Source organism: Podospora pseudoanserina, chromosome 4 (assembly GCF_035222485.1).
Source record: "Podospora pseudoanserina strain CBS 124.78 chromosome 4, whole genome shotgun sequence".
Taxonomy (NCBI): Eukaryota; Fungi; Ascomycota; class Sordariomycetes; order Sordariales; family Podosporaceae; genus Podospora; species Podospora pseudoanserina.
In genome coordinates, this window is record NC_085923.1 from 1,472,892 (window position 1) to 1,498,240 (window position 25,349).

Below are 25,349 nucleotides of genomic sequence, written 5' to 3' on the forward strand. Positions count from 1 at the left end.
CTCGGGTGCTCCCGTGCCAAGGCCGGTGATCGACAGGCTTATCCCTCCGCACTTGATCCGAGGCGGGGTGACGCCAAGACCCTAACACTAATACGGCTTATCCCCGGTAAGTCCGGCAATGCTATCATAAACCATAACGTCCACCACCATCGAGAGCAACGCTGCTTTTCATCTTGACACATCCTGCAAACTTCTCAACAAGAAACGCAATTGCGATATCTCCAAAATGGCCGGTTCATATGACGCTGCGACTTACTTGCTCGACAAGGAAAACATCCGCGACACTGTCATCCGCATGGTGAGTTGCCAGTGGGTACTCTTTGTCCGGGCAGTGGGAGTTGCTGATGTTCCTTCCCGCAACAGATGTTCGCCTTTGACGACGCCGCCACTGAAACATTGATCAATGATGTTTATGCGCCTGTCATCGAGCTCAGCTACGACAAGCTGTTGCTCGGTGATGAGTTTCATCAGAAGAAGATCTCCAGTGAGGAGTGGGCTAAAAGTCTGGAGCATATGCATGACAAGTTTGATACGACGGAGCATATTATTCAGTGAGTTTTTCCCATCGCCAAGCATAGATGAAGCTGATGATTCCCTCGCAGGAACGTTTTGATTGAGCTGCCGCAGCCGGGGGGTGGGGTGCAGAGGCCAAAAAATGTCAAGGCGAGGGCTATCGCTCATGGGATCTTCTACAAGAGAGATGGGGGGGAGGGGAGGCCGAGTGTTATGGCTTTGAGGAATGGGGTGAGTCAGTTTCTGTCAGTGTTGAGGTTGCTTGAGTTCGTTGGGTGGCTGACTTTGTGACACGGTAGGGCTCGTACAAGCTGGAGCTGGTCAGGATTAAGGAGACGGAGGAGAAGGGGGAGAATCCGTGGCGGATTAGTGGGTTGGATGTCACGCTTGACTGGCAGGATATGCCTAGTTCGTGAGAGCCAAATCAATCGCTGTCCCTTTAGCCAGCCTCGGCATCTTCTACCTGTGTCTAAAGTACTTTCCGTGGAAAGAAAATACTTGGCTGGATGATGAGGTCCGTGTTTGTTTGAGAGAAATGCTAGAGGTACACGACCTTTTCTTTCGAGACGTGAATTACCCACAGTCTGGTTGGGGTTAGGGGAAGGAAGGGGGTAGGAATAGGGATAGAGTATATCATCTGGTGAATATCGGGCCTTGCGATGGGTTAGCGTTAAAGCCGCGATGGTTCTCAGGGGGCGATGCGTGTTTGAAAAGGGGTAACACTAGACTTTCTCCTGTGCTCCAGCCCCGAAACGGACTCCTGCTACCTATGTAGACCGTGCCTCCGTCTACCTAGCTCTCCAATGGAACTATGGGGTTGTAATATGCAAACTTATTGAGGGGATCGTACTGTGCCTTGAGGGCACGTAGCTTCTCCAACCGCCACGGTTCATAGCCGTACATGGACTCCAGCGACTCGTGGCCCGCAGCATAGTTGACGTATGTCGTGGGCTTCCGCCATTCACCTTCGCCTGCGTTCCACAGATCCTCCGTTTCCCGAGCCCACTGGAAGGCAAAGTCCTCCAGGCCCGAGTTTGGTGGAGGCATGGCGTCGAAGTACCTGCGGTGAAATGTCAATACTGTGGTACAGCGGCAGGAACTGTTTCACTCACATCAGAAGATTATCGTCACGCAGTGGAAAAGCAGAGCCCTCCGGCTTGCCCCTCAGAACACCCTCAACGGCATAGCCTTCATGGACTAGCTTGGTGCCTGACAGCAACGGCTCCTTGGAGACCTTCTTGTTGTACAGGTCATAGAGCTGCCGCTGTACAGTGACGTTGTAGACTTGGAGGCCGGCTGTGCCTGTGATATGGACCTTGCTCGGCGCGCACAGATCTGATTCCAGTCCGCTGATCAAGATGTCTGAGATGGAGGTGAATGGCACATCGCCTTCATCCACCGCCACGGGGCCGAGGGCATCGAACGATGACAGATCCGCTGCGGCATCCTCTTTGGAGCCTCCGTAGATGAATGTCCAGAATATTGTGGCCTGAAGAACTGTTAGTGGTAGGCGGCGGTACCTGTGCTGGCCATTATCTCACCTCAGTAGTGCTCACGCTCGGCTCCATGGTGTAAACACCAAACGCCCCTCCCCACGTCGGCGAAAGGCTACCATTTGCATGGAACTTATTCAGCTCCTCGAAGAGCGGCTCAACGTGTTTTCCTGTGAAGACGTAGTTCCTGTAGTAGTAAGACGGGACCGTGACCGGGTAAATCTTCATATCAAAACTGGTGACAATGCCAAAGTTGTGGCCGGCGCCTCTCATCGCCCACCACAAGTCGGGATAGGATGTTTCGCTAACCGTGATGGCTGTTCCATTGGCGAGCACAACGTTCAGGCCGATCAGGTTGTCGGCTATGAGGCCATGGACGCCCTGCTGCACACCGTGACCGCCTCCCAATGCTGGTCCGACCATGCCGACGCAGGAGCAACTTCCAGTTGCTGAGAGGAGGAGGAACATTGTTAATTTCTAAATAGTCGTTGATTATCAAGGCTAGAAACTCACTTGTAACATAGCCCTCCTTCCAAAGGACGTCAATCGTCTCATAATTCCGTGCCCCAGCCTGGAGCTTAGCCGTCATCGCATCCTTGTTGATGGAGATGTCTGTCAGACTTCTCACGTCGATCTGGATGCCGTTGAACCTTCCAACAGTTGACGTTAATGAGTGCCCGCGATTGACAACAAAGAAGTTGATACCATGCTCATTTGCATATTTCACCTAGTTCAAACTGTTGGTTTTCTCGCTCTGAGTGGATAGGCAGGGACCGCTTACAATCGTCGGGATATCGTCCTCTACCCCGGGTTGAACAACAACCTGCACCTGCGGCACCGCGAAATCTTGATATCGCTCGGTAGCGTCCGGCCAACGGGAGTCGTCTGGCCCAAAAATACTGGCATTCTTGGAAAGCGAAGGGCCGAGCCCTTGCTGAACAGACTCAGACGGCAAGGGGCTCTGTCTTGGAACTGGCATCTGAGCGTAGTCCTTTGGGTTGGTATACGCCGCAGCGAGGGCTTGGGTGAGGGTGATGCCCAGTGCAACAAAACAATAGAGCGACGGCATCGTTGTGAAGATACAATGCTTGGGCAGATTAGGAGAAGTCTATGGGGGTCCAGAAGTGAACGGGCTGATCAAGATGGTGAGATGCATGTAGATGTAGTTACCGACAGATGGATTCACGACTTTCAGATCCCGCCGTGGCGGCGGTGTGCGGAACACCGGAAGTGGCCATGGTAGTATTATCCATCGCAGAAGATCGGGTTTGGATTGGGCGTGTTGTTGGTATGGTACGATTTCGCCCCGAAATATCTCGGCTTTCAACCGAGTAATCACCAACCAGCTTCTGTTGGTAACGTCAAAGTCTTGGAACGTTCTTAACTCCACCTAGCTCCGACCAGCTGGCCCAGATTCTTCAAAGTGTCATAGGAAAATGTCAAGGTGATTGTTATTTGAAAGTGAAATTGCAACATATTCGTTACCAGAGAGGTGGCAAAGAAGATACAAATAATGTCAGAAATGCCCAATGAAGTGAATTGAGAAAGTTGTTCTAAAGGGATTGCCGGTACTTGAAAGTTGGTAGATTAGAAATCGATGACTTTCGATGTGGGATGGCTTCCTTTTGTAGAAACCTTGGTTAGTAATGAAGCTTTTCCACAATTGTTGTTTGGTCGGCGGCCCAGGTAACAGCACATATAAAACCAAGATCCGGAATGGCGGAGAAACGCACAATGCTGTTATGAGGTATGATGTCAAGATCATAGTAGGTATTCATATGTCCTACTTGAGCAAAACTTCAATTCTCCCAAACAGAAGGCCAACGCCCCTATCCAATCTACCAGGAATTCACCTTCCGCAACCTGACATAAACCTTCTGCGGCTGTCTCGAAATTCCATCAAACCCAGCATAACCTCCCAAAGCCTCTGGAATCTCCAACAACTCAAAATTCCAAACCACCAACGCCATAATCGTTCTAATCTCCAGATGCGCCAGCTTCCTCCCCCAGCATTGTCTGATACCCATGCCGAATCCCAGCTGCGGTCCCGCGCCTGCATCAAACTCCACACTCCCATCCTCCTTGGTGACAAGCCAGCGCTCAGGCTCAAACAGCTTCAGATCCTTGGACTCATCCCAATGAGGCCGTCTCTTCGCCGCCTTGGACGTCGGGCTACGAGCATTCTCGTTTACAGGCAGCGAAGGGGAGAGGTATCCAGGTCCGGCATTGACCATAAAGACCTGGCATCCTTTAGGGATCTTGTAGCCCAGGATTTCGGTGTCTTCCGTAGCCTCTCTTGTCATGCTGAATGGTGTCAGGCGCAGCGTCTCCTCGATGACCGCCTCAAGGTAAGGAATTCTCGCTCGGCGAAGTTCTTCAAAGGTGGGGAAGCGTTTTTCTGCAACAGCCTCTGGAAGAGCAGAGTACAGTGCATCGCGGAGTTTAGCCTGGGCTTCGGGGTAGCCAGTCAAATACTTGGTAACCCACCCCATTGATCCCCCTGTGGTATGATGACCGGCGATCATGTCTGCAAAAATCTAGCAGAGGATTTTCGTTAGCACAACCTGCTTTTTGGCTACTTGCTGCGGCCACGCTCACCTCATCGACCATGATGTGACTGTTCAACAGAGGCTCACGCCCTTGTTTCTCAGCTGCAATCTTCTCCCGCATCAGATGGTGCTCCAGAGCTGTCTTGACCTCGCCCGCTTCAAAATTCCGAATCGCCACGTCGAGCTGCTTGGGGACGACTTGTTCCTTTTGTGAGAAGATCTTCCGGAACCATGGCTGTTGGCTCCACCACCAGAAACTGAGTTTGGGCGCCCAGGCAATTGTGGTCTTTTCCAAGACATCAGGTGCGTGATGGACAGCGGCGAGGAATGGCGAGATTGGAGTCTCAGGAAAGACCACAGGCTCGTCCTTGCTGGCTGGGGGGATTTGCGAGGACCTCATGTTGGATATCGTCTCCAACTGAGGGTCCGTTGCCGAGTCTGGAATATTTCCGCCGAAAGCGTAGTGTACCATGGTGTCGAGGGCAGCGTGGTAGTAATCCGACCGCACAGAAAACGGTCTCCCGTCGGCAAGCTTCATCTTTGCCTCGAAAAGCTTGACGAGCTTCAACCCCTCGCTGTGAAGAAAAGGGCCCATGAAGCTGTTCAGGAAGTTTGGTGCCATCAAGTCTTGCTTGAGGTGGCGGCGGGCTCGGAAGGTGGGGTCGTTGGTCTTGTACCTCGCATTCCAATCACCCAAAGCGAGGAGCCCGTCGATCAAGAACTGAGGCTTCTCAAACTCGGTGCGGCGCATCAAAATGTCCTGAGCTTCGTGGAAATCGCCCACCAGGATCCATGGCTTGGAAAACGGACGGATGAAGACTTGGCAGATGGGTTCACCCATTCGTTCGACCTGATGGGCTAGCCACATGCTAAACTCTCCCGTGACGCTGATTTCCCTGCTCATGGCAGGTGCGTCACCGAACAACGACTTTGTAGCTTCCGTGTTGAACGGAATGCCGGGGAGCGGTTTGGGAAGCAGCCACTGGTACAGCAAATAAGAACCAAGGACTGTGAGCGAAACAGTCAGCCAGAGTGTGGCTGTTGGCGACAGGAAGCTAGTAAGCGTCGTATAGATGTTCAGAAGAGCCATATTGTGGGAGTTTGCACTGAAGGCACTGTTAGGGGACGGTTGTGTTGAGCCTAATACAAATGCTTCCATACGCAATGGGGAAAGATGAGCAGAAGTCTCAACCCATGATGGCAGCAATGAAGGTGGTTTCCCGCCAGGCTCGGCGTCAGCACCAATGGCCCCCACCGGGACCGGAAACCATGCTACGTCGGCCGATTCATTTCTGTGTTACAACCAGCTTTGCCTGAGCGGGCCCGCTCGAAAAGGCTGAGGCCGGGGCACGCACGAGAGTGAGTTTGAGGGTCAGTCTGAGCCGAGAAATGTCGGCCGATATCTGCCGGTCGGAAGGTACCGGCTCGACTGCTCGGAGGGAACGGATGTATAGCTTTCAGAGAGAGTAGCACCGAGCCAGAGAATTGATTGTCGTCCACCCAACTATTTGTAGATGCTCAGATGAGGACTACACTAGGAGACGAGAGAGCTGTGCATGAGTGTGAGGCATATTATTGTGCGTGCACATATGAATCATGTCTGCTCATTTGTGTTGCATAACCTGCGGGATGCTGCATCCTTTACAGCTTCATCAATGGCCAAGGGCCACTTTCGGTTTTACATATCACATAACGTAATCCATGTGTATAATACCTTATCATTTTCACTATGTCATTTCTCTATGGAGCGCATCGAGCGGCCCAACGCTGCCTGTCTCCATTCTATAATGTAGTAGGTAAATAGGTAAGGCAGGCAACTGGTACAAAAGTACCATTATTGCTATGACATGGGGAAAAGACACAGTATCTATTTGCTATTCCAGGATCATCAGTTGAGAGCAGCTTCGTAAGTTTGACATGACCCTATTTTCCAACACCCTAACGCCCGTCTTCTGTTCATGCAATATTCACGTATAAATCCATATCTTCAAAACCAACTAAATACACTCATATCAGTTGTTGGTGTATTCTCAGCCAAGAACTCTACTTCGGCATAGTCTGGCGTCTGTAGGCAATTCCACGCCTCCGACAGCTGAAGTGCGGGATCAGTGACGACGATTGGGTCGGTATCCAGTCTCATTAGTGTGTTGGCCTCGCTAATCGTGGTATCACTGATCTTCTCTATCTTTCCAAGAAGGCGTGTGAGCGTTCTTGCGCCCACCTCAGCCATGTGGTTCATATCGGCAAGAGTTTGTAGTCGGCCTAGCGCACTCCTTACAGCCTGGATGCACTCGTCCTTAGTAACGTCAGTGACGCCTACTCCGAAAGGATCTGAGGACTTCGTCATGCTGGTAGTGGACCCCCTTCGGAGTGTGGTCTCTGCTTTTGGTGAGAAGTTTCCGTCGGAGCAGAGACACAAAAGGACCACTGCAGCCTCAAAGGTTGGGATGATGAGACTCGCATGGCGTGTGTGCGAGCCACCCATCATCAGATGGAGGGCAGAGACACCTTCAAGTAAGTTTAATGCTATGACGGCCAGCGCTCGCTTGTGGGATGAGAGCAATATCTGCTTGTAGGCTGGGAGTTGCTGAATCGAGTTGACCTCCTGAAATAGCGCAGGGCGGAAGTTGTGGCAAAGCGACTCCAAGATGGCCATATGAAACATCTGACGCTGTAACGGTAAGGTTGGAAGACGGGCATCCCACTTGTCGCATGTGTCAGGGTAGAGAGCAAAGACAGGTGGTATTTCGGGAAGAAACTCGCTGCAGAACTTCTCGTATCGTTCCTCTGCAGCAATGGGGTCGTATTCAGTCGCGTTCCCGGAACCATGAGTCCGCCAGAAGTTGGCTAGCTGTGCCTCGAGCACGCGCTCGGTGAACAGGTCAGGAGCATCGGCTTGAGGGACGTCGTCGAGGCCAAGCACAAGGTGCATTCGAGGCATGGTGTCAGGGTTCAGTGCGTCTGGTAAGAAAGGGATTTGATCCAGACGTTTAGATAGCACACTGTCCCAGACATAAAGATTGCAAAATGTCCTCCGTCTCATTTCCTTTTCGAGCTCGTCCATGTTGGGGCTGTAAAAACCTGGTGTGGCATCAACATGCAGCCCAATCCTCTGTGCCACTCGAACAGCGCAACTTAGCGCTTCCCAGTGCGCATTTGTTCGGCCCTGGCACAGTGACCTCAGCCCAGCAAAAGCGACGTGCTGAACCCGTATAAGAGACCCGCGTGCGTCGAGGCGTGAGCAGATTGGTGTGAGTGCATCGGCCACTCTATCACAGGACTTACGGATGTCAGCCAGCGGCACTCCCCTGATGCTGTCGATAGTACAGGTCGGCGAAGGGAGGAACTGAGAGGCATAGGAACATATCCTGAGAACCAGCACTGCAAACTCGATACCGTAGGCAGTCGATGTCCGCTCCATTTCCCACCATTTCTGATAATGTGAAAGAAACCAAGGCGGATATATGAGCTGATCCATCCTGGGTTGAAGCCTTGTCAGCTACTCTTTCGTTGAATAGGTAACGTGGTTGGACAAACTGCATCGGCAGAACTTACCAGCTAACCTCCGCGATGAAATACCGTACAAGAAAGTCGAAGATGGAACGATTAGGCATCGAAGCGAACAGCCTTTGGGCTATGATCGCCGTTTCTTCTGGCACTGGTGTGGGCTCGCTGCTGTGCCCCGTTGCATCGTCATCTGCCCCTAGCTGTGAGGCGTGGTAAGCGTGAGAAAAGACGTCTGACTCGGACGCAACTTACCTTTCTCACCAGAGCAATCGTGTTGGATTTGCTATTCTCAAAATACCCGAAAACCTCCGCAAGGGATGTCGGTTCTCTCCCCTCTTTGAGACCCCCCCAGTTGATCGTGTCCTGGACTGAAGATGAAGCAGAGGGCCTCCTTTCAGCCTGAGTCTCCTGTTGGCTATCATCTGTTTGGATTTCATCATCATGAAGGTGGTCCTTCTGGGCTTGGGGTGGACTGGGTGGTAATGTAGCTTGAGAAGGGTTGTAGGCGCATTGTTCGGGGCGTCGACGGCGGCTGCAATGGTTACATGGATACTGCCGGTTGCACTGTGACGGGATAGCATGTCAGTGAGGGACTTGATGCCAAGATTCCCTGGTATGTGCAATTGCAACCAACCTTCTGTTTCCTAGTGTAACAAGGGATACATGATGAAACCACCCGTTTTCTCTGGCTTGATTGCATTGTCGATTCGGCGTTCAGGGTGCTGAAAGAGGTATCAACTTCACCAGGGTCCAGACTCGGTTTTCCCCAGCATCCACTCGTGGGCTACCTATTTACTTTAAGTGCGAGTAGAGCCGACTTTGTCAAGTGGAAGAAGATATCCTACGCCTCTGAGCCGCATTGTGGGATAGCTGTGTGGAGCTGTACTAGTATGGTCATCTACAGACAAATGTAACCGTTGGCAACGATCAATCCTGAGTACCACTAAGCACCACCAATTGAAGCTGCATTTCTTCATCGTCTTGCGTTTACCCCGATACGTGATCCCGGATGCCGCATATTGTATTGCATCATCAGCCCTCCAAGTACCGGAATTGGGAGCCGTTGAACGGTAAAGGGAAGGGCCGCTTCGCGCCACCGCCAGAATACTGAGTGTCTCGATATCCGGCTTCTGACTGGACTGCGCCCCATCCACACAGCCCTTACTGCAAAGTGCGGAGCAAGAAGCTCAAACGCGTGTTCGTTGTCAGAAGAATGGAAAATTTCGTGTTTGATGAAAAGCCCCCCAAAATAGGCAGCATGCTCTACCTAGGTAAGCACAGTCTACAGGCCTTTTGCGTCAGATGAGAAGGACTTGAGGATAGTTCAAAGAAGTTCCATTGATGTTTGGGCCCTTGACCCTACGCTGCAGTCCGAGGTCTCTAGTTCTGTCCCCGAGATGGCGCGTCAGTGTAATGCCACACATTGGGCTGGCACGGATTTCTACCAATGGAAACCTTGCCCTGTTTATCCCATCAGTCATCAATACGCTTTGTACCTATGTCAACGGAACCAATATTCTACCTATGTGGGGGTCACTCTGCCGTTCTTGTCCGGAGAATTGCCTAGTTTAGACAAGGTCCGCAGACGGATTCCTTTTGGTTGAGCCCACAGGATACCCAACTCATTCGACGATCTCGATCCAAAACCACAGTCCCCCTCAAACAGCCGCATGGAACAGAAACAAGCTTAGCTGTGCCATGCCCATGCGCTCGCCACCGACAATCTGCATAGGGCTCAAGTTGATGTGGTGATGTATCCTGATTTAGTCCGGGTCCGAAGGTAGCACAGCGTATCACGACTCCACATGCAACGACATAGCTCTTTGAGAATCGCACCTTATCAGTTATCAGAGAGAACTTTTCATAAGGATCAAGTGTTGCATATCTTAAGAATAGCCTGCCATCGGCGCGCAGTTTACTTCCCACAAGGGTATTCAGTTCACCGGACATGTACCCTGATAATGTTGTAGTTAGGTAGGTCAGCACTTACCCATACTGTGTGATGCCATAGTGATTGTATGAGCAATTATGCATGTCAGCTTGCCATCCACCGGGACCCTGACTGCGATTCGCCCGGGTTCTTGCCGATCGTCCCGTGGTATTCAGCAGCTGAACATTTACCTACATAATATATTATGGCTTTGCCCCCTTGAATTCTCGGGCCGTACACTCAGTCCTTGGGTGTTACCTACTCATGAATGCCCGTGGAAGGGCTACAGAAGGTTATGCAACGTCCATGCACACATACACAACATGCAAACGAAAGGTGGTAGTCAGTACTTCGGTCATTACCTGCGCGCTTTGCTGGTCCATGCCTACCATTGAGCAGTCATAGTTATTGAAGATTAATGAACCTAAAAGCTATCCCTTATTACATCTTGCGAGTAATCACATATCGAGGAATCACTTAGCACTGAGCTGTCAATCGAAATCCTTATCTGGGTCCGGGTTCAGTTCTTTATCTGTGGTTTCATGTCGGGAATCCCTTATGTCCGGATTAATAATGGACAATTTGCGTTTCGGACTTTAGGGCTACTTGCCTTGTTGCGAGCGACTGGAACTTTGTTTTGCTCTGTCAGAGATCGTCCCATTCCTTGCCAATTTCGTTGAATGAGATGCAACAGAGTAATATACTTGAGAAGCGATTGGCCCTCTGCTCAGACCAACACTCATATCACTCTCCTAATCTTGCAGACCGTGAAGACTTACTGGCAGAAGATGGCATCCTGCCATCGCAGCCTCAGCCGAGATTTTTCGGCCATTGAAGTCAACATAAATCAGGAACAGTTTCCATTTCCTGCTTTGTGGCCCCTGATGCCTCTTTGTTGGTGGTTCACCGCTTCTTTCTATGCATGATTACTACGCGTCGTTCCTTAACAAGGAAAGGTGAAGTCCCAATCAGCTCGCCGTTCGTTTCGACTTGTCACTATCCGTCTCCTACCCTACCACACCTCATGGACGATCCAACTCCCGCCAACAACACGGAAATTGCTGCTTTGGGTAATGGGAGGGATATGGAGAAAGTGGAGAAATCCTCCCCGTCTCGTTCCTCATCCCCTCAACAAGCTTTGACTGTAGAAGATGAGCCGCAACGAAAAATAACCGGTGTCCGCGTGTGTTTACCTACATGACCCTGGTCGCAGCTGCTGGCAAGACGTCACCGTACTGACAATTGGGCAGTGGGCAGCTTTTGTTATCGGCACCTTGACGGCTATCTTCGTCTACTCGTTGGACAATACTATCGTTGCCAACATCATTCCGGTACACATTTCACCATTGTGTTCCCATAAACCACCTCCTACTGACTCGTGATCGTGAAAAGGTCGTTGTTAACGATCTCAACGGAGTTGACAAGCTACCATGGCTGTCCGTCGGGTAAGCACGAGTCCGATTTCCGGCACCATTTCCTGATCCGAAGGCTGATGGTACCCCAAAAACGACAGATTCATGATCGGGGGGATGGCAACTATCCTCCCATTCGGAAGACTTTACACAATGTATGATTCCAAATGGGTTTACATCATATCTTTTGTCTTCTTCCTCGCCGGATCGGCACTTTGCGGCGCAGCACCAAACATTGATGCTGAAATCATTGGTCGTGTCATGGCCGGTGCCGGTGGGAACGGGATGTATGTCGGTCTTCAGGTGCTCATGTCTATGCATACTACGGATAAGGAGCGTCCCACATACCTTAGCTACGTGTAAGTATGCGCTGCTCAATGGTCTCATTTGCTGTCATCCATACTGACATGGTTGACTGGCGCATTTAGCGGAGGCACCTGGGGCGTAGGAACCGTTTGTGGTCCAGCTGTCGGAGGCGCCTTCTCGTTGTACAACTGGCGATGGGGGTTCTACATCAATCTCCTTTTCGGGGCTATCCTTCTGCCTACCTATCTCTTCGTCATCCCGTCGGCTAACCCGTTGCCGAACAAAAAGCAGTCTGAAAAGCTCGCTCTCATGGACTGGGTTGGCGTCATCATCAGCATTGGCGCCATGGCAACCATCGTCATGGCTATCAATCTAGGCGGAGTGCAATTCCCCTGGAACAGTGGCTCGATCGTCGCATTATTCGTCGTCAGTGGTGTTCTTTGGATCGCATTCGCTCTCCAGCAGTCGTTTTGTCTCTTCACGACGGAGCATAAACGTCTGTTTCCTGTGCCCATGCTGAAGCAGAAGATGCCGGTATTGCTTTTCATTGCGTGCGCTGGCGGCTCTGCGGCCTGCTACATGTCTACATACTGGATTCCCATCTACTTCCAGTTTTCCAAGGGAGACTCAGCAATCTATACGGCTCTTCGACTGCTGCCATTCATCCTCGCGCTTATCACGATAATGCCCGTCAGTGGACACCTGATAAGCAGATGGGGTTGGTATAAACCTTGGTTCGTGGGAGGAAGTGCTTTGACTCTTATCACAGCTGCACTCATGGGTAAGTTCCAGCCATCTGTGACGTTCTTTTGACCAAGGCTTTGGTGTCTAACGCGACATCTAGCCCACTATATCAATGGCGGCACACCGGTTGGTGCCTTTTATGTCATCGAGCTGTTCTTGGCCTTTGGAATTGGCGCCTATGCACAAAATGCATTTGCCGTCGTTCAGTCAGTTGTGGCCCCCAAAGACGCACCCTATGGGCTCGCCCTCATGCTCGTTGGTAAGCTTCATCATCATACAAACCTTTCTGATTACTTTGCCCTTCATGACTGACATTATTGTAGGGCAACTGACGGGAATCACGTTTGGTCTCTCCATCAGTGGTGCCGTATTCATCAACACAGCAACAAGCGGACTTCATGATGCGCTACCACAGATTCCCGTCGAGGAGTTGTCGCATGTCGTTGCTGGAGCTAGCAACCAGGTCTTTGAGTCATTGTCACTCGAGCAACGATCACGCGCCCTCGAGATTATTGTCCAGTCCTGGAATAAGACTTTCATCTGTGTTTACGTCGCTGCTGCAGCCAGTTTAATTTCGTCGGTTTTCTTCAAGGTAAGCAAGCACTTGAAGGCAGTCTGGGGAGAAGTCATGAGACACAAGAGCTGACTCAAAACTACTTCATCCAGAACACCAAAGCCAATGTCAACACCGCCGCTGTGGTTCTATGAGCGGGTGTGGGAGAAGAACGTGATCATTGGGCCAGACCAGAAGTCAGTCCTGGGCTTCAAGTTGAATCTGTCGAGGATTGGGGTCAGAAAAGAAGGTGCACAGATGGGTTGTTCCGGATTGCCACCGGGACACTGTTGTGTGGGATGATTTTACAGTGCTACAGGAAAAGCAATTTGTGTTAGACACTTAGACTGCTTAATAGAATTATCATGCCAAATCGTCCTTGGACCCCCTGAGCCCCTGAGCCCCTGAATCACTTGTGCCAAGCCGCTAATTCCAAGGCTGCCCCCCCTTTCCAGTGTCCCAGTTACCAGAGACGAGATGATTTTGCGAATTACAAGTGTATTGGATCATACTTCAAGAACCAGGGGGATTCATTGTGACTGAATCAGAGATAATCGACCTCACACACATAAAGAAGAGTGGATGTCCACAAACAACGCGCCTTCAGCCTGCCACAACGATGATTTTCCACCGCTTTCCCATGGGCTACTTTATTCTCCCCTAGACTTAATGCTCAAACTTCTGCCCAACCAACTCCTCACTCAGCCTCCAGCACCTATCCACCTCCCCCTTATCATACACCGCATGTCTCGCAACAGGTTCCACAACCTCCCCATTCTGCAAGTACGCCGGCCCTTGCCCTGCCAAATCCGGATCCAGCGCAGCAATAAGAGGCGTAGCACCAATCTGCTCATACGTCTTGAACCGCGGCTCATCCCCAACAATGAAGCTAAACTCCTGACCTGTGTTGCGCTTGGTGGTGGGCAAAACATCGCTGTAATCATCCATCACCAAGTGTGACCCAAGTTTAGTATCAAAATTAGACCCCGGGTGGCAAGCAAAAGCCACCACACCGCGGTCCTTCAGCCGGTCTGTCAAACCATACGCAAACAGGATCTGCGCTGCCTTGGCCTGGCCGTAACCTGTCCACATGTCGTAGGTTTTGCCGTCGGAGAAGGAGACGTCGTGAAAGCGGACAGGGGAGATTTGGTACCCTACGCTGGTGAGGTTGATGACGCGGGCTCCGTAGGGGCTCTTGGCACCGGTGAGAAGGGCGGGTGTGAGAAGGTTCGTCAGGAGGAAGTGTCCGACGTGGTTGACGGACATTTGCATTTCTATGCTTTGCTTGTCGAGGGTGTATTTCTTGAGGGCCATGTTTCCGGCGCTGTTGATGAGAACGTCGATTTTGGATTTGGTAGCCGCCAGGATTTCCTGTGCCGCGCGGCGGACTGAGTCATGGTCGGAGAGGTCGAGTTGGATAAATGTTGCTTTGACTGATGGGTCTTGTTCCCGGATGGCTGTGATCACCGGGTGGACGTTTTCAGCGGTGCGGGAGGCGATCAGAAGGTGAGCTGGTGATGCTTTGGCGAGTTCGATGGCGATTGAGCTCCCTATACTAGGTTGGCCGGCGCCGGTGACGACGAAGGTGCGTCCTTTGACTTGGGGAGCAAAGGCTGCAACGGCTTGCTCGCTGGTGACAGTGCTAGCAAAGACAGTCATGCTGAGAGATACAAGTTAAGGGCGAGTTCCAGGTTTGCTGTAGTAATTCTGTGCCACAGAACGCTAAGGGGTTGCAAACGAGAGACATATTACATATCTGTGGTTTAAAACCGCAGGCCATTCTGGATCCGGCAATAAAGGGCATGCCTGCATTGCCGGATGCCTTAATGTGGCGAAACCACTGTTGGGTGCCTGTAGAATTGGTGCTGTGCATCAATGAACCGAATGTTGGACCGAAACTATTCGGCTTCCCTTCATTGTACCTGACCGTTACCAAGCTGCCTGGCCTTTCAAAGCTGGGACGTGTCTGAGTAAAGCTTGGGTAGCAGATAATGAAGGCTCGGACAACATAATCTCAACCGGGCACTTGGATGGTATCTACTTATTTCCGTAGGTATCTGTCTAGACTGATTAGGCAATAGTACCTTAGCAATTCCACATACATACACTCTTCCTACGGCCTAAAGGCCAGATATCTTGCCTTTTGAAGAATGTTATTACCTAGATCCAGCAAGCCTCTCTCTTGCAGTAACTTTGCATTCCAGCTTGAAAACATATTCATTACATCAATACCTAGCCCAGCCCCTTTCTCCAGTTGACAACAGTGTTTGAAAGGGAAGTTGACACCACAAAAAGAATGTTGCCGGCCATTTACTGCAATCATTTCCCTCAGTGCTTGACCTGGGAGGCTCAGACCCAGGTTTCCCTTCCCCCTCTTGAGCACTTGGCTCAGCCGGCAACTCAACCACCAGGTTCTCGGATTTCTTTCCAACAAGCTCATGTGCTGGGTAATATTTGTTCGCGACCAGCTCATGGACTGGGCTTTGTTAGCCGCCAGTTCATGTGTTGGTAACGAAACAAGGATAGTGTTGGGGAGTTTAGCGACATCATGAGTCTCGACATCCTCGCCAGAAATGTCCGCCTGCTTAGTTTTATTCTGCCGGATCATGAAAAGCCTCGTTGTCAAGATTGCCAGTACAATGAGTACAGCAGAGCCAAGTCCGACTCCTATCCCAATTCCTGTTTTCGCAGTCTGGGAAAGTTTCGTTGCTGCTGTCAAGAGCCTCGTTTGCCAATGTTTCCGGCGCTGTGACTGTCCCTATTATGGATGTCGTAGGCGTCATGGAAGGTGCATCTGGGTGTGGATTGTCTTGGATATAAAACATTCTACTGTCACTTTTCCAGTTCGGGTCGTCAGATCGACGGAGCCGAAGTCTATATTCCCGGCTGTCGAGGAGAATTGAGTTGTTGATATTGTCATGGTCCCCGATGTCCCACCATTCCTGGACGCGAGGGTCGGATGAATAGTAGATGTCCTCTACCAGCTTAAACCTTCAGCGACAGCTTGAACAACGGTTCTGGTCAACAATGACGTACTGAGCAAAGTGCCAATTAGGTCCGATCCTGAGTCCCAAGGTCCAGGTCGTAAGTGCCAAATTTCAATCGTCAAGGAATCGGAGTATGCCATCCCAACGCTCCATTCAATAAGAAATTTACTGCCGAGAGCAAAGCGTTGCGGAATCCCAGTCAAATCATCGAAAGGTGGATTGATCCACGTCACGCCCAGTGGTTCAACAGCCGACACTACATGCTGCACTAGAAATGCCAGGCTAACCGCCTGCTGAATTGGTTTGAAGAGCCGGACCCCCATGGCTTTTTTTGGAAACATAAAGGGTTTACTTCGAGGATGAAGGGGAAAAGAGAAGAACCGGATGACGGAGCGATCAAGTTCACCGACGCGGGTTCCGACAATATAAGGTAGGTTGTAAAACCCTCCCTCTTTGCTTCTGAAGACCTGTTGGAGGGACCTGTACAACAGCACACGTGTAGGCGTAAGGGACCAAACAAGTGATGGAAAGTTGTGACACAATCTGTGTATGATGACAGAGTCGAATAAGAGTTTTTGAACAGGTTGCACATTTTGGTGACTTTCTGACACTTGTCACACTTTGAAGTGGGCACATGTGCCGAGTGGCTCAGCGGGCTATCAAATTGGTCTTTCCATCAAGCGACTCGACATGACAGCACTGCATACCTGTACCCTTTCGACTGACAGGCTTTACCGCCCCTGGGTTGTTCGCTCTTCTCCTCGACAAATCCCACTTCATCTGTGTATTATTTGGGTGTATACCTATCTACCTAGCTACAGCCTTCCAACCCCTATGTGTTACATGTCACCAAAACCTAACACCGCGACCATTGATTCGACCGTCACCCTTCAAGATACCCGATTTCAGCTCCCCGCCTCCACCGACGTAGGCTGAGTAGCCAACTCAGCCGCATTGATATGACCATTAACGCTGTGCACAACGAAAGGGCTTGAGTAAAGCGGTGGTTTGCCAATATCATGAACCATTTCCTCATTCGGACCGCTGGCGAAATCCGCCTTGCTGTCTCTGCCCCGCCGCTTCAAGACAAATCTTGTCAGAAGAACAGACAAAGTTATCAGCAGCAGGGACCCAAGCCCAACTCCAACGCCGATGCCGATCTTCGCTGTCTGAAGCAGATCGCCGTTGTTGACTGGGGTAGAGGGATCAGACGTCGGGAAGGACTGTACTGGATATCGTCGGTTGTGTCAACGTCGAAAATGTCTCTGTTGACGTCGCCGATGTCATCAGGGATGTTTGGGCTACGTCCTCCAAGATAAACGCCCGGCTCTAAAGCGAGCCATTCTCGTAACCGTACTTTTCGATCATGATATCGGCATGGTTACCGGGGGGCGGATCAGTAATAACCAGCACGAAGCGTGGGTTGTTGGCAATGGCTTTGCTGTCGATGTTGTCACCCTCTCCGATGACCCACTGGAGCGTCTGTTGGTTCTGTGCGTCTTCTGAAAGCTGAAAGGTCAAAAGACTTTCTCCTGCCATCATCGTGGGCTTTGATGAGTGGTAGGTACCCACGAGCTAGAATGCCAATAACATCACCATCCCTCTTCTGCGTCCACTGCCGAACTTCGAGTGTGATTTTCCGGAGTCCAGCCGCTACCCAGGTGACCTAGATCTTTTGCCCAATGACATAGTGTTCTTGCAGATCTCGCGACTAATATGGTGGGATGGTGAAGCGGTCGGCTCGTGCAAGCGATGTATGTAGTACCCAAAAGATAATAAACGAGACTCCCCGTGGCACACCAAATGGGATAGCGACGTCCATCTTGAAGCTGCCCAGAAGGAAAAAGAGCAAAGAGCGGTAGAACAGATTGTCTGGTGGGACTGGGTTTTATATTGGTTAAATCTGGGTCCATCTTTGGCTCGGCGCTCAGCAATACACAACAGCATGGCAGTGAAGCTCTTCACAGCTAGACCAGCAGAGAGGAAGAAGATATTGAATGCTGACTTCTATTCCTGTCACGGTCTTGGCCCCGTATCATCCCGCGAAAAAGGCTCCGAAAAGCTCCCAGAAATTGAAGTGGCGCTCCAAAAAAGGAATCAGACCCAATAAACAGGTGATACAACGAAGGTAGTCGACCTCCCGATACATCTGTTGTGATACACCGGGATGCAACACGAAGACCGAGTATCAGCAAGATCCCGGGAAACCCCCTGTTCTGTGTCTACCTTCAACTGGTTGCCTTGAATCTCGAGAAAGGGTGGACCACCATCTAATGACGGATTCTGTTTCATATATCGTGTTCGCATTTTCATGAAATTTACTTGTCGATGACAATCCCTCAATCACTTCCACCAGCCTGGTATAAAACAACAAATGATAGGGATCCGTGAGAACCTTTCAAAATCTCTCCACATTACCCCCTTCAGCACAATACAGGATGTAGGTATACAAGAAGATCAGTAGATGTTATCTCCAGTGCCTCATGGAGAGCGAGCCATGTTGCCCTCCGACATGCTCTTGTTCATCATATGGCCCATGGACACATAGCGCGACAGCCAGCTGACCTCACGAGCCTTGTGGCCATTGCAACCCTTGCATCCTTTGCGAGCCTGCTCAAGACCGATCATGCCGGCGCTGACACCGTTCTTCTGACCAGCGGTGGCAGCAAGGCCAGTCCAGCTCAAACGCTTGCTACCCTTCTTGGTCTGAGAGGCGGCATAGTAGTTGGACATGGCAGCAATCTCCCGTTTCTCGGCGCAGTCGCGATCGATCATCATGTTGCTGTCCATGCAGCTAGGAGTGCCCGAGGAAGCACCCATCGACATTTGGGCAGAGAACATCATCATCATGTAGTCCTCCATCATCAGGCCGGAGCACATCATCTCCATGTTCATGGCGTCTTGGCTCATCTTGCCCATAGACATAGCCTTCTTGTTGTCCATGATGAAGACGCCACCGCAGAAACGACCGCTCATGTTTTGGCGCACGCTCTCAAGAACACCCATTTGAGCGAAAGGATCAGTCGTCATGGCGAAGTGCTCCATGTGAACTCCCTTGCGGTCATTCATCATCATGTCCATTGACTGGTGGTGGGCAGGCTCGCTGTCCATGGTGGATTCACCACGGGGCATCATGAACTCGCAGGCAGCGGCACCGAAGGAGTAGATCTCGAGCTTGCACATCTTCTCAGCGGGCAGGTCGGAGCAGAGCTGAGCCATGGCCTGGGAGACGAGGACGGCACTATCGTTGTGGCAAAGGACGACGCAGCGGTTCATAGAGTCGTCGAGGAGAGCAGTGCGCATCTGGGCGTAGAGGTTTCTGCGGACTTGGCTGGGCATCACCATGCAACGCTGGAGCATCATGCACATCATGTCGAAGGGCATACCCCAGGTGGGCATGCAGATGCACATCATGGGACGGTTAAACATGCGAGAGAGCATAGGAAGGGCTTGCTGGTGGCAGTGGCGAGAGCTTGTATCGGTTAGTTGTGGTCTCTAAACACACCAGGCAAAAAATGAGAGGACATACCTCATACCCATCCCGCCCATGAACATCCACTTCTCATTGTCCATCTCCGGGCCCATCATCCAACCCTCAGATTCCATGGCGCACATGTGCATCTGCTCTCTGCTGTTGAGCATCCAGCACATGCCCATGACCATCAAGGCACAGGTGCACATCCACATGGCGAACATGGCACCAGGCATCATCATCCAGAGCGGGACAGCCATAACCATCATGCATATCTCCATGCACGTGAGCATGGTGTGTATCATCATGTCTCCCATGTCGGCCCAGGCCATATGCTTGCGCTGGGTGAGCATGGCCCAGCACATGTTGGGCATCATTCGCATCATCTGCATTATTTCCTGCCACATCATTGACCACATTGGCTGCTGAGATCGAGGGGTGGTACCGCAGGCGCCATCGCAAAGTGGTGGGATGTAGGTGACGGGGGTAGCCATCATCGACTTCATGGCGGCGGGCTTCATGTTCTTGTTGGCCATCATGGGCATGATGTTGGGACATGAACCCGTTGTTGGTGAAACCACAGGAGATTCAGGTGGCGAGAATCGGCGCATGACCTTAAGGGCGAGTAAAACGAATGTGGTGTAAGGAGCGTGGTGGTGAGGCAACGAACATGATGGCGCAATCTGTGATGAGCGACTCGTTATAGCTTTGAGGCAACGCGTCTTGGTGATTTGGGCCACTTGTTTTTTCCTCCATTCCAAACAGTGAATTCCCTGAGCCGTGCGGCAGTCGCAAGAGAGACGGACTGAGACCGACCACCTGGCATTCCAGGGTAGCCAGCATCTGGCGGGCAAAAAACGTTAGCAAAAATGTAGGCAATTTCCAGTCTGCTTGTTCCAAGTTCCTAAGCGTGTTGACTTATCAGTAGTCGCGTACCATTCCTGAGAAAGACGAGGCGCGTCTGGACCCGACAGAGCAGACCAAGCCAAGTAAGGGAGAGAATGCAGGGGTAAAATTGTTCAATAGGTCAAGATAGGTAAAATATGAGCCAACTTTAACTGCTTTTGAAACAATGACAGACATTCCGTTCTGCAGAGCTGACATCCTTTTTGATCAGAGTAATTGTGGTCAGACCCCCACGTCGACCACACTGCCAAAGAAGTTGCATGTTTCCAAAGCCGGTCGTCCCACAGCCGTTCCTTCCTCTACTTCACAGTCGACACGTCTCCCTTCTTGCCCAAAGTGACACACACTGGACTTGACAACTTCCGAGCCGGAGACACTGACCCAGAGTCTCCACCGACCTCTGGAGGGGTTTTCTTCTGTCAGTCTCCCACCCCTAGGGACATCATCCCACCCTCCCCCTCACGGCGCCTGAACTCATCAAGACGAGTCTTTGAGGCCCGTGCTCGCTCGTCATAGAGGAGTAGGTGATAGCTTCAACCATTACCGGAACCGTTCTTGGATGTCACCAGCTAATTACTGAAGTTTGTGAACACCGCGGGGATTTTCTCCCCTTCTGCGCGATCCCATCGAGCAACAGCTCTCCTCTCTGACACAGCCGACAGGTCACGTACTCTGCTGGGCATCGTCATATATATTCTATCGCCCTCAGTGTTGCCCATGATATCCGCCGCTTGTGCTTAGATGGTGATGGCACCATAACATAGCGCTTCTCCGCTCAATTCCGCCTGTCAACAAGACACATTTACAGTGCTGTCGGAAGTGTTTGGCGTAATGCTTCACTTTTACCATCGGACGATGCGCTGATCTTCTCTGTTTTGGGACAACTGCAGCAACAACACGGCCCCAGGGCTCGCTAGAGAAGTGTCACCCTCCAGCAGAGCAAAAGGACACCGACTTGCATGGGAGATGAGAATCTCCGGTGCCACAACATGCCCCATATATGAACCAACTCCTCAACCGGTATTCTGGCTTCACTTACCGCCAAACCTCCTTCGACATTCTCTCCAGCAGTCTCGCATTCAACGTGAGGTTGGTATCAAATCTCCCGGTCAGTTACCATGAGCCCTCCACTCGCTGGCGACATAGTCCGAAATGATTTCCGTCGCGACAATGGAGTGGCCCTTCCCGTCCCACAAGCTTGGGCTGGTGTTTTTTTTTTTATTTCGGAACGCCTATATGAATCGATGCGCACGATCATACCTTGACGATCCATCCTCCCCGCAAGTTGTCATGTTATGTGCCTGTCAATCTGCATGCCGCCCTGGGTAAATCAGCCCCGCGAACGTCACATCAGCCACCACCCCTCTCCGTCCCGATCACTTATACGTTCCCGGGGAGAACAGGAGGTCTCTTCCGTAATCATATTGACGTGTCTAGCAGCGCTTCTCTTCCGTGCAGTCCGGCAGGCTCTCCACCCCTGTGCCCTCCTTTTCCGGCCGGCCCTGGCGAGATCTCTGTGCTATGTCAGTTCGCAGCGCAACGGTGTGGCTGCTACCCAGGTTTTTCTCGTTGATTTTCATGTTGATCAGGAACAGATATTTCCCGCACAAATGATTTTCTGGTATCCCATGCGACACCTCTAGCTGTTGGATTTATTCAAATCACATCTATGCTTTATCGGAAAATAAAAATCGACATGGATTGCGGTTGGATCTGGCAGGAGAATCAGGCTTCATAGTCGGAGAATGGACCACCTATCCAGATTTCAACAGCGCTCTTCAGGCTCTAATGTTGTCTCTTGACATCATTGCGTTGCATCACTCAATAACTGAGACCTCGACAGGATGTAGGTAGAGGGGCCGGGATATTGAGTTCGCTGGTTTTCTCAACGTTTCATCAAAGAGACGGTGAAAAGGGGCACCAATGGGAAATTTTCTCTTGTCTCTGGCCGAACAGGACCTCCCTCTGGACGGCTGAACACCACATCCGTGGATGTCTGATCATAAGGGCCAGCAGCCGTGGCATGTTTGTCTACCGCGGCATATAGGAGTCTGCGCATTGGGAAACCTGTTTGCCTTCACTTCATGGCATGGCTTGAGCCAATGGACGCCCGAACAACATAGCATAGTGCCTGATTCTGACTATCTGGTCACTTTGTGGTGAGTTGGTACCTACTATATGTTCATTTACTGGATTATCTATGATCAGCACGACTCTTTCCTATTCTTGCCAAGTACATGAGCGGGTGTGCTGAAGCTATCGTGAAGGCCAGAGCCACCAAGAGAAGTTCAACCTCGAAGCACTAGCTACTTTATTCTCATGCCAGTTGACATCATCTCTGCCAAAAGTAGAGACCTCCGAGATGCAACTAGGACCTTGTCACAACCAACATCTCGATCCCTTCATGAAGAAAACTTGGAATAGCGTCGCAAGCAGAAACTGGAGACATCGGCTCTGCTGCCTCGAGATCAGAGACTCTATCGAACATACTGTTTCGATGGAGGTCTCTGTGGAAGATAACCGCGCGATCAAGTCCGACGACGACGATAAATAGAGGCTTCTTCTCCTCGTTTTGGACACCATTCTTCTCACCAGCAGTAGTAAGCACCAGCAGCAGCAAGCACCAGCCTCTCTCCTGATCTCACCAACCAGCAAAACTCAAACTTGATCTTTCCCAAAGACCCAAACCAAACACGAAAAATGAAGACCGCCATCTTCTCCCTCCTTGCTCTGGCCACCTCGGCCCTCGCCGGGCCCGTCGTGACGGATAGCCAGCTCTCTCCCCGCCAGCTCGAGGGCCAGGCTGATCAGCTCGACACTCTGCTTGCTCTTGTGCAGACTCATACCGGCAACATTAGTACGCCACGCCTTTCCCCTTCACATTCCACCCCTTGCTGACATTGACCACTTCACCAGACTCCACCACCGCCGCGGTCCAAGACAACCCCTCCGTTGACCAGCAAAACGCCGCCGCCGCCGCCCTCGCCCCCGACTTCAACGCCATCACCAGCGCTCTCACCTCGGCCACCACCCTCCTTGCCAAGCGCGCATGGGAGGACACTGTTATCTTTGCCCGCACCGGCGGCGATGACAAGGATGGTGGCCACGGCGGCGGCAAGGACGGCCCGAATAAGTCCTGCACTAAAGAGTGTCTCCTTGTCAAGATTGAGCTCTTGGTTTGGGAGATTGCTTGCACGATCAAGTTGGTGATTATCAAGCTTGGGTTGGGTAAGCTTTCCCAGCTGGACCAGGAGAGGGGGGGGAGTGATGCTAACCAGGGAAATAGCCTGCGTCCTCCAGATTCTGACTCCGTTGTTGTTGGCTCTTGTTGGGTTGATCAAGGCTCTTGATAAGGTTGTACTGGGATTGGTGATTGTGGTTAAGGCGCTGCTGCACACTATTTTGGGGACTGTGGCTGGGGCTTTGTTGGCGCTTATTATCTGGTAAGGTGGTGCCAGAAGCTTGTGGCTGGAAGAGAGAGATTGCTATGATGGGGTTGAGAAGTGCGGTGGATAATATGTAATACACGCTTTGCTGGTGGAAATCGAAGGGGACGGCTTGGGGGCTGGTTGGGGATGGGGGTCGCTTTGAAGAGTTGATGATGCTGGGTGTCATATCTGTCGTTTACGCTTCGCTTCGCTTCGTTGTTGTTGGGTTCTTGCTAGCTACATTATTGCAGTAGTTTACTGTCGTTAATCTCAGTCTTCTCTAATCTTGGCAGCTTGACCTGCTACAGTGACCATGGTTGGTGATATGCCTACCTAGTATGGAAAGGCTATGGATCCATAGTCCACTCAGGTAGGAAACAGGGAAGCACCAAGGACTTGGTTGATCAGGAAACGCCCAGCACGAGTTGAGATTTGAGTAGCCACTGGCCAGCATGCCCACAGCCGTCGTCATGCCGGTCATCACCCGGCAACACCTGTCGAGGAGTAACCGCGTGATGGCAAGACAGTGGGCCTATATATAGGTTGGATGACAAGGAAGTGGACCACATATGGATGTGGCCCAGGTAAGTTTGAACTACCCAAGCCATCTACCCACATTAAACCCTTCATAACCCTGGACCCCCGATATCAACACACACTTTATATTCCACCCACAGAGACCAAAATGAAGCTTTTCTTTTACTTTTTTTGCTCCAGGTACCCACCAATGGCCAAATATACCGAGGAGGATGTTAAAAATGCCCAGAAAGACATTGCCGCTGGTATAAGCCAGCGAAAAGCGTCCAACAAGCACGGGATTCCACGTTCCACCCTGAAGCACCGCATTAATGGTACCCTACCAAGGAACCTTGCCCATGAAAACCAACAGCGACTTTCTCACGGCCAAGAAGACCTCATTGTTCAATGGATCCTTCGTCAGGAAAGCCTTATCTACGCTCCCACCCATGCCAATATGAAGGCTTTAGCGGCCACTTTACTGGCTAAACAAGGCGATCCCAACCCCCTTAGCAAGCACTAGATATCCCACTTTATTAGCCGTTATCCCGATATTAAAACAAAGGTTAGAAAGAAAATTGACTACGCCAGAGTCAACGAAGCTACCCCGGAAAATTTCAACAAGTTCTTTAACCTATATTCCACCGTTAACTGGATCAAGCCTAGGCACAGGTATAACCACGATGAGGTGGGTATAATGGAAGGCCAAGGAGAAAACGGCTTAGTTATTGGGTCTTCGAAGCGGGACAAGAAGTCTATATACGTTAAACAGAACGGAAGAAGGACCTGGACCACCATACTTAAGTATATCTCACAAGACGGGAGAGTCCTCCCCCCCGGGGTCATCTTTAAAGGCAAAACCCTTCAAAAAGCAATAGTTTAAGGACCAATTGGACAAGGACTGGTATGTGGCTATATCAGAGAATGGCTGGATCAGCAATAACCCTACCGTTGGTTGGCTTAAAGAGGTCTTTATACCCAGGACTGAACCTGAGGATCTATTAGAACCCCGTCTTCTTATTTGTGATGGCCA

At 51.1% G+C, this 25,349-nt stretch overlaps 11 protein-coding genes across 11 annotated transcripts; 4 read left to right on the top strand and 7 right to left on the bottom strand.

The window, feature by feature from the left end:
- The first annotated feature begins 30 nt into the window (after positions 1–30).
- On the top strand, positions 31–1,093 carry QC764_403830 (uncharacterized protein). The gene is made up of 4 exons (XM_062946676.1): positions 31–298; positions 364–551; positions 603–758; positions 813–1,093. The coding sequence occupies exons 1-4, from the start codon at positions 227–229 to the stop codon at positions 1,021–1,023; spliced, it is 627 nt and encodes a 208-aa protein (XP_062800314.1). The 5' UTR covers positions 31–226; the 3' UTR covers positions 1,024–1,093.
- Positions 1,094–1,229: 136 nt separating this feature from the next.
- On the bottom strand, positions 1,230–3,075 carry QC764_403820 (uncharacterized protein; the record flags this gene model as incomplete). The annotated part of the gene is made up of 5 exons (XM_062946675.1): positions 1,230–1,573; positions 1,626–2,002; positions 2,055–2,455; positions 2,520–2,733; positions 2,788–3,075. The coding sequence occupies 5 exons, from the start codon at positions 3,073–3,075 to the stop codon at positions 1,306–1,308; spliced, it is 1,548 nt and encodes a 515-aa protein (XP_062800315.1). The 3' UTR covers positions 1,230–1,305.
- A 769-nt stretch (positions 3,076–3,844) lies between these two features.
- On the bottom strand, positions 3,845–5,972 carry QC764_403810 (uncharacterized protein; the record flags this gene model as incomplete). The annotated part of the gene is made up of 2 exons (XM_062946674.1): positions 4,605–5,972; positions 3,845–4,543 (listed from the first exon to the last, which is right to left on the bottom strand). Exons 1-2 carry the CDS (start codon positions 5,712–5,714, stop codon positions 3,845–3,847), a joined length of 1,809 nt encoding a protein of 602 aa, XP_062800316.1. The 5' UTR covers positions 5,715–5,972.
- A 433-nt stretch (positions 5,973–6,405) lies between these two features.
- QC764_403800 (uncharacterized protein) lies at positions 6,406–8,999 on the bottom strand. The gene is made up of 5 exons (XM_062946673.1): positions 8,978–8,999; positions 8,697–8,947; positions 8,315–8,626; positions 8,111–8,262; positions 6,406–8,034 (listed from the first exon to the last, which is right to left on the bottom strand). The coding sequence occupies exons 2-5, from the start codon at positions 8,760–8,762 to the stop codon at positions 6,543–6,545; spliced, it is 2,022 nt and encodes a 673-aa protein (XP_062800317.1). The 5' UTR covers positions 8,763–8,947; positions 8,978–8,999; the 3' UTR covers positions 6,406–6,542.
- A 1,641-nt stretch (positions 9,000–10,640) lies between these two features.
- On the top strand, positions 10,641–13,414 carry QC764_403790 (uncharacterized protein). The gene is given in 9 exon segments (XM_062946672.1): positions 10,641–11,175; positions 11,243–11,323; positions 11,385–11,437; positions 11,506–11,763; positions 11,833–12,491; positions 12,555–12,713; positions 12,778–13,046; positions 13,121–13,369; positions 13,380–13,414. 8 exon segments carry the CDS (start codon positions 10,915–10,917, stop codon positions 13,160–13,162), a joined length of 1,782 nt encoding a protein of 593 aa, XP_062800318.1. The 5' UTR covers positions 10,641–10,914; the 3' UTR covers positions 13,163–13,369; positions 13,380–13,414.
- A 259-nt stretch (positions 13,415–13,673) lies between these two features.
- QC764_403780 (uncharacterized protein) lies at positions 13,674–14,666 on the bottom strand (the record flags this gene model as incomplete). The annotated part of the gene is made up of 1 exon (XM_062946671.1): positions 13,674–14,666. One exon carries the CDS (start codon positions 14,664–14,666, stop codon positions 13,674–13,676), a length of 993 nt encoding a protein of 330 aa, XP_062800319.1.
- A 454-nt stretch (positions 14,667–15,120) lies between these two features.
- QC764_403775 (uncharacterized protein) lies at positions 15,121–16,395 on the bottom strand (the record flags this gene model as incomplete). The annotated part of the gene is made up of 3 exons (XM_062946670.1): positions 16,044–16,395; positions 15,844–15,984; positions 15,121–15,671 (listed from the first exon to the last, which is right to left on the bottom strand). Exons 1-3 carry the CDS (start codon positions 16,333–16,335, stop codon positions 15,121–15,123), a joined length of 984 nt encoding a protein of 327 aa, XP_062800320.1. The 5' UTR covers positions 16,336–16,395.
- Positions 16,396–16,750: 355 nt separating this feature from the next.
- Positions 16,751–17,816, bottom strand: QC764_0064710 (uncharacterized protein; the record flags this gene model as incomplete). The annotated part of the gene is made up of 2 exons (XM_062940557.1): positions 16,751–17,496; positions 17,795–17,816. 2 exons carry the CDS (start codon positions 17,814–17,816, stop codon positions 17,324–17,326), a joined length of 195 nt encoding a protein of 64 aa, XP_062800321.1. The 3' UTR covers positions 16,751–17,323.
- Positions 17,817–18,475: 659 nt separating this feature from the next.
- On the bottom strand, positions 18,476–20,613 carry QC764_0064720 (uncharacterized protein; the record flags this gene model as incomplete). Its single annotated transcript, XM_062940558.1, has 2 exons — positions 19,524–20,613; positions 18,476–19,466 (listed from the first exon to the last, which is right to left on the bottom strand). The coding sequence occupies exons 1-2, from the start codon at positions 20,075–20,077 to the stop codon at positions 18,476–18,478; spliced, it is 1,545 nt and encodes a 514-aa protein (XP_062800322.1). The 5' UTR covers positions 20,078–20,613.
- On the top strand, positions 19,971–21,236 carry QC764_0064730 (uncharacterized protein; the record flags this gene model as incomplete). Its single annotated transcript, XM_062940559.1, has 4 exons — positions 19,971–20,107; positions 20,232–20,337; positions 20,395–20,455; positions 21,181–21,236. The coding sequence occupies 4 exons, from the start codon at positions 19,971–19,973 to the stop codon at positions 21,234–21,236; spliced, it is 360 nt and encodes a 119-aa protein (XP_062800323.1).
- Positions 21,237–23,072: 1,836 nt separating this feature from the next.
- Positions 23,073–24,007, top strand: QC764_403765 (uncharacterized protein; the record flags this gene model as incomplete). Its single annotated transcript, XM_062946669.1, has 3 exons — positions 23,073–23,229; positions 23,289–23,600; positions 23,659–24,007. 3 exons carry the CDS (start codon positions 23,073–23,075, stop codon positions 23,817–23,819), a joined length of 630 nt encoding a protein of 209 aa, XP_062800324.1. The 3' UTR covers positions 23,820–24,007.
- Between the last annotated feature and the right edge of the window lie 1,342 nt (positions 24,008–25,349).

What these genes read in the sequence shown, in the direction of transcription:
- QC764_403830 (XM_062946676.1), top strand. Translation starts at nt 227, where the DNA reads ATGGCCGGTTCATATGACGCTGCGACTTACTTGCTCGACAAGGAAAAC. An exon ending in GCGACACTGTCATCCGCATG is followed by an intron (nt 299 to 363) that starts GTGAGTTGCCAG and finishes TTCCCGCAACAG; the next exon opens with ATGTTCGCCTTTGACGACGC. An exon ending in ACGACGGAGCATATTATTCA is followed by an intron (nt 552 to 602) that starts GTGAGTTTTTCC and finishes ATTCCCTCGCAG; the next exon opens with GAACGTTTTGATTGAGCTGC.
- QC764_403800 (XM_062946673.1), bottom strand. Translation starts at nt 8,762, where the DNA reads ATGCAATCAAGCCAGAGAAAACGGGTGGTTTCATCATGTATCCCTTGT. An exon ending in CGATTGCTCTGGTGAGAAAG is followed by an intron (nt 8,263 to 8,314) that starts GTAAGTTGCGTC and finishes CACGCCTCACAG; the next exon opens with CTAGGGGCAGATGACGATGC. An exon ending in TTCATCGCGGAGGTTAGCTG is followed by an intron (nt 8,035 to 8,110) that starts GTAAGTTCTGCC and finishes GCTTCAACCCAG; the next exon opens with GATGGATCAGCTCATATATC.
- QC764_403790 (XM_062946672.1), top strand. Translation starts at nt 10,915, where the DNA reads ATGATTACTACGCGTCGTTCCTTAACAAGGAAAGGTGAAGTCCCAATC. An exon ending in GAAAAATAACCGGTGTCCGC is followed by an intron (nt 11,176 to 11,242) that starts GTGTGTTTACCT and finishes ACAATTGGGCAG; the next exon opens with TGGGCAGCTTTTGTTATCGG. An exon ending in TTTCGTCGGTTTTCTTCAAG is followed by an intron (nt 13,047 to 13,120) that starts GTAAGCAAGCAC and finishes TACTTCATCCAG; the next exon opens with AACACCAAAGCCAATGTCAA.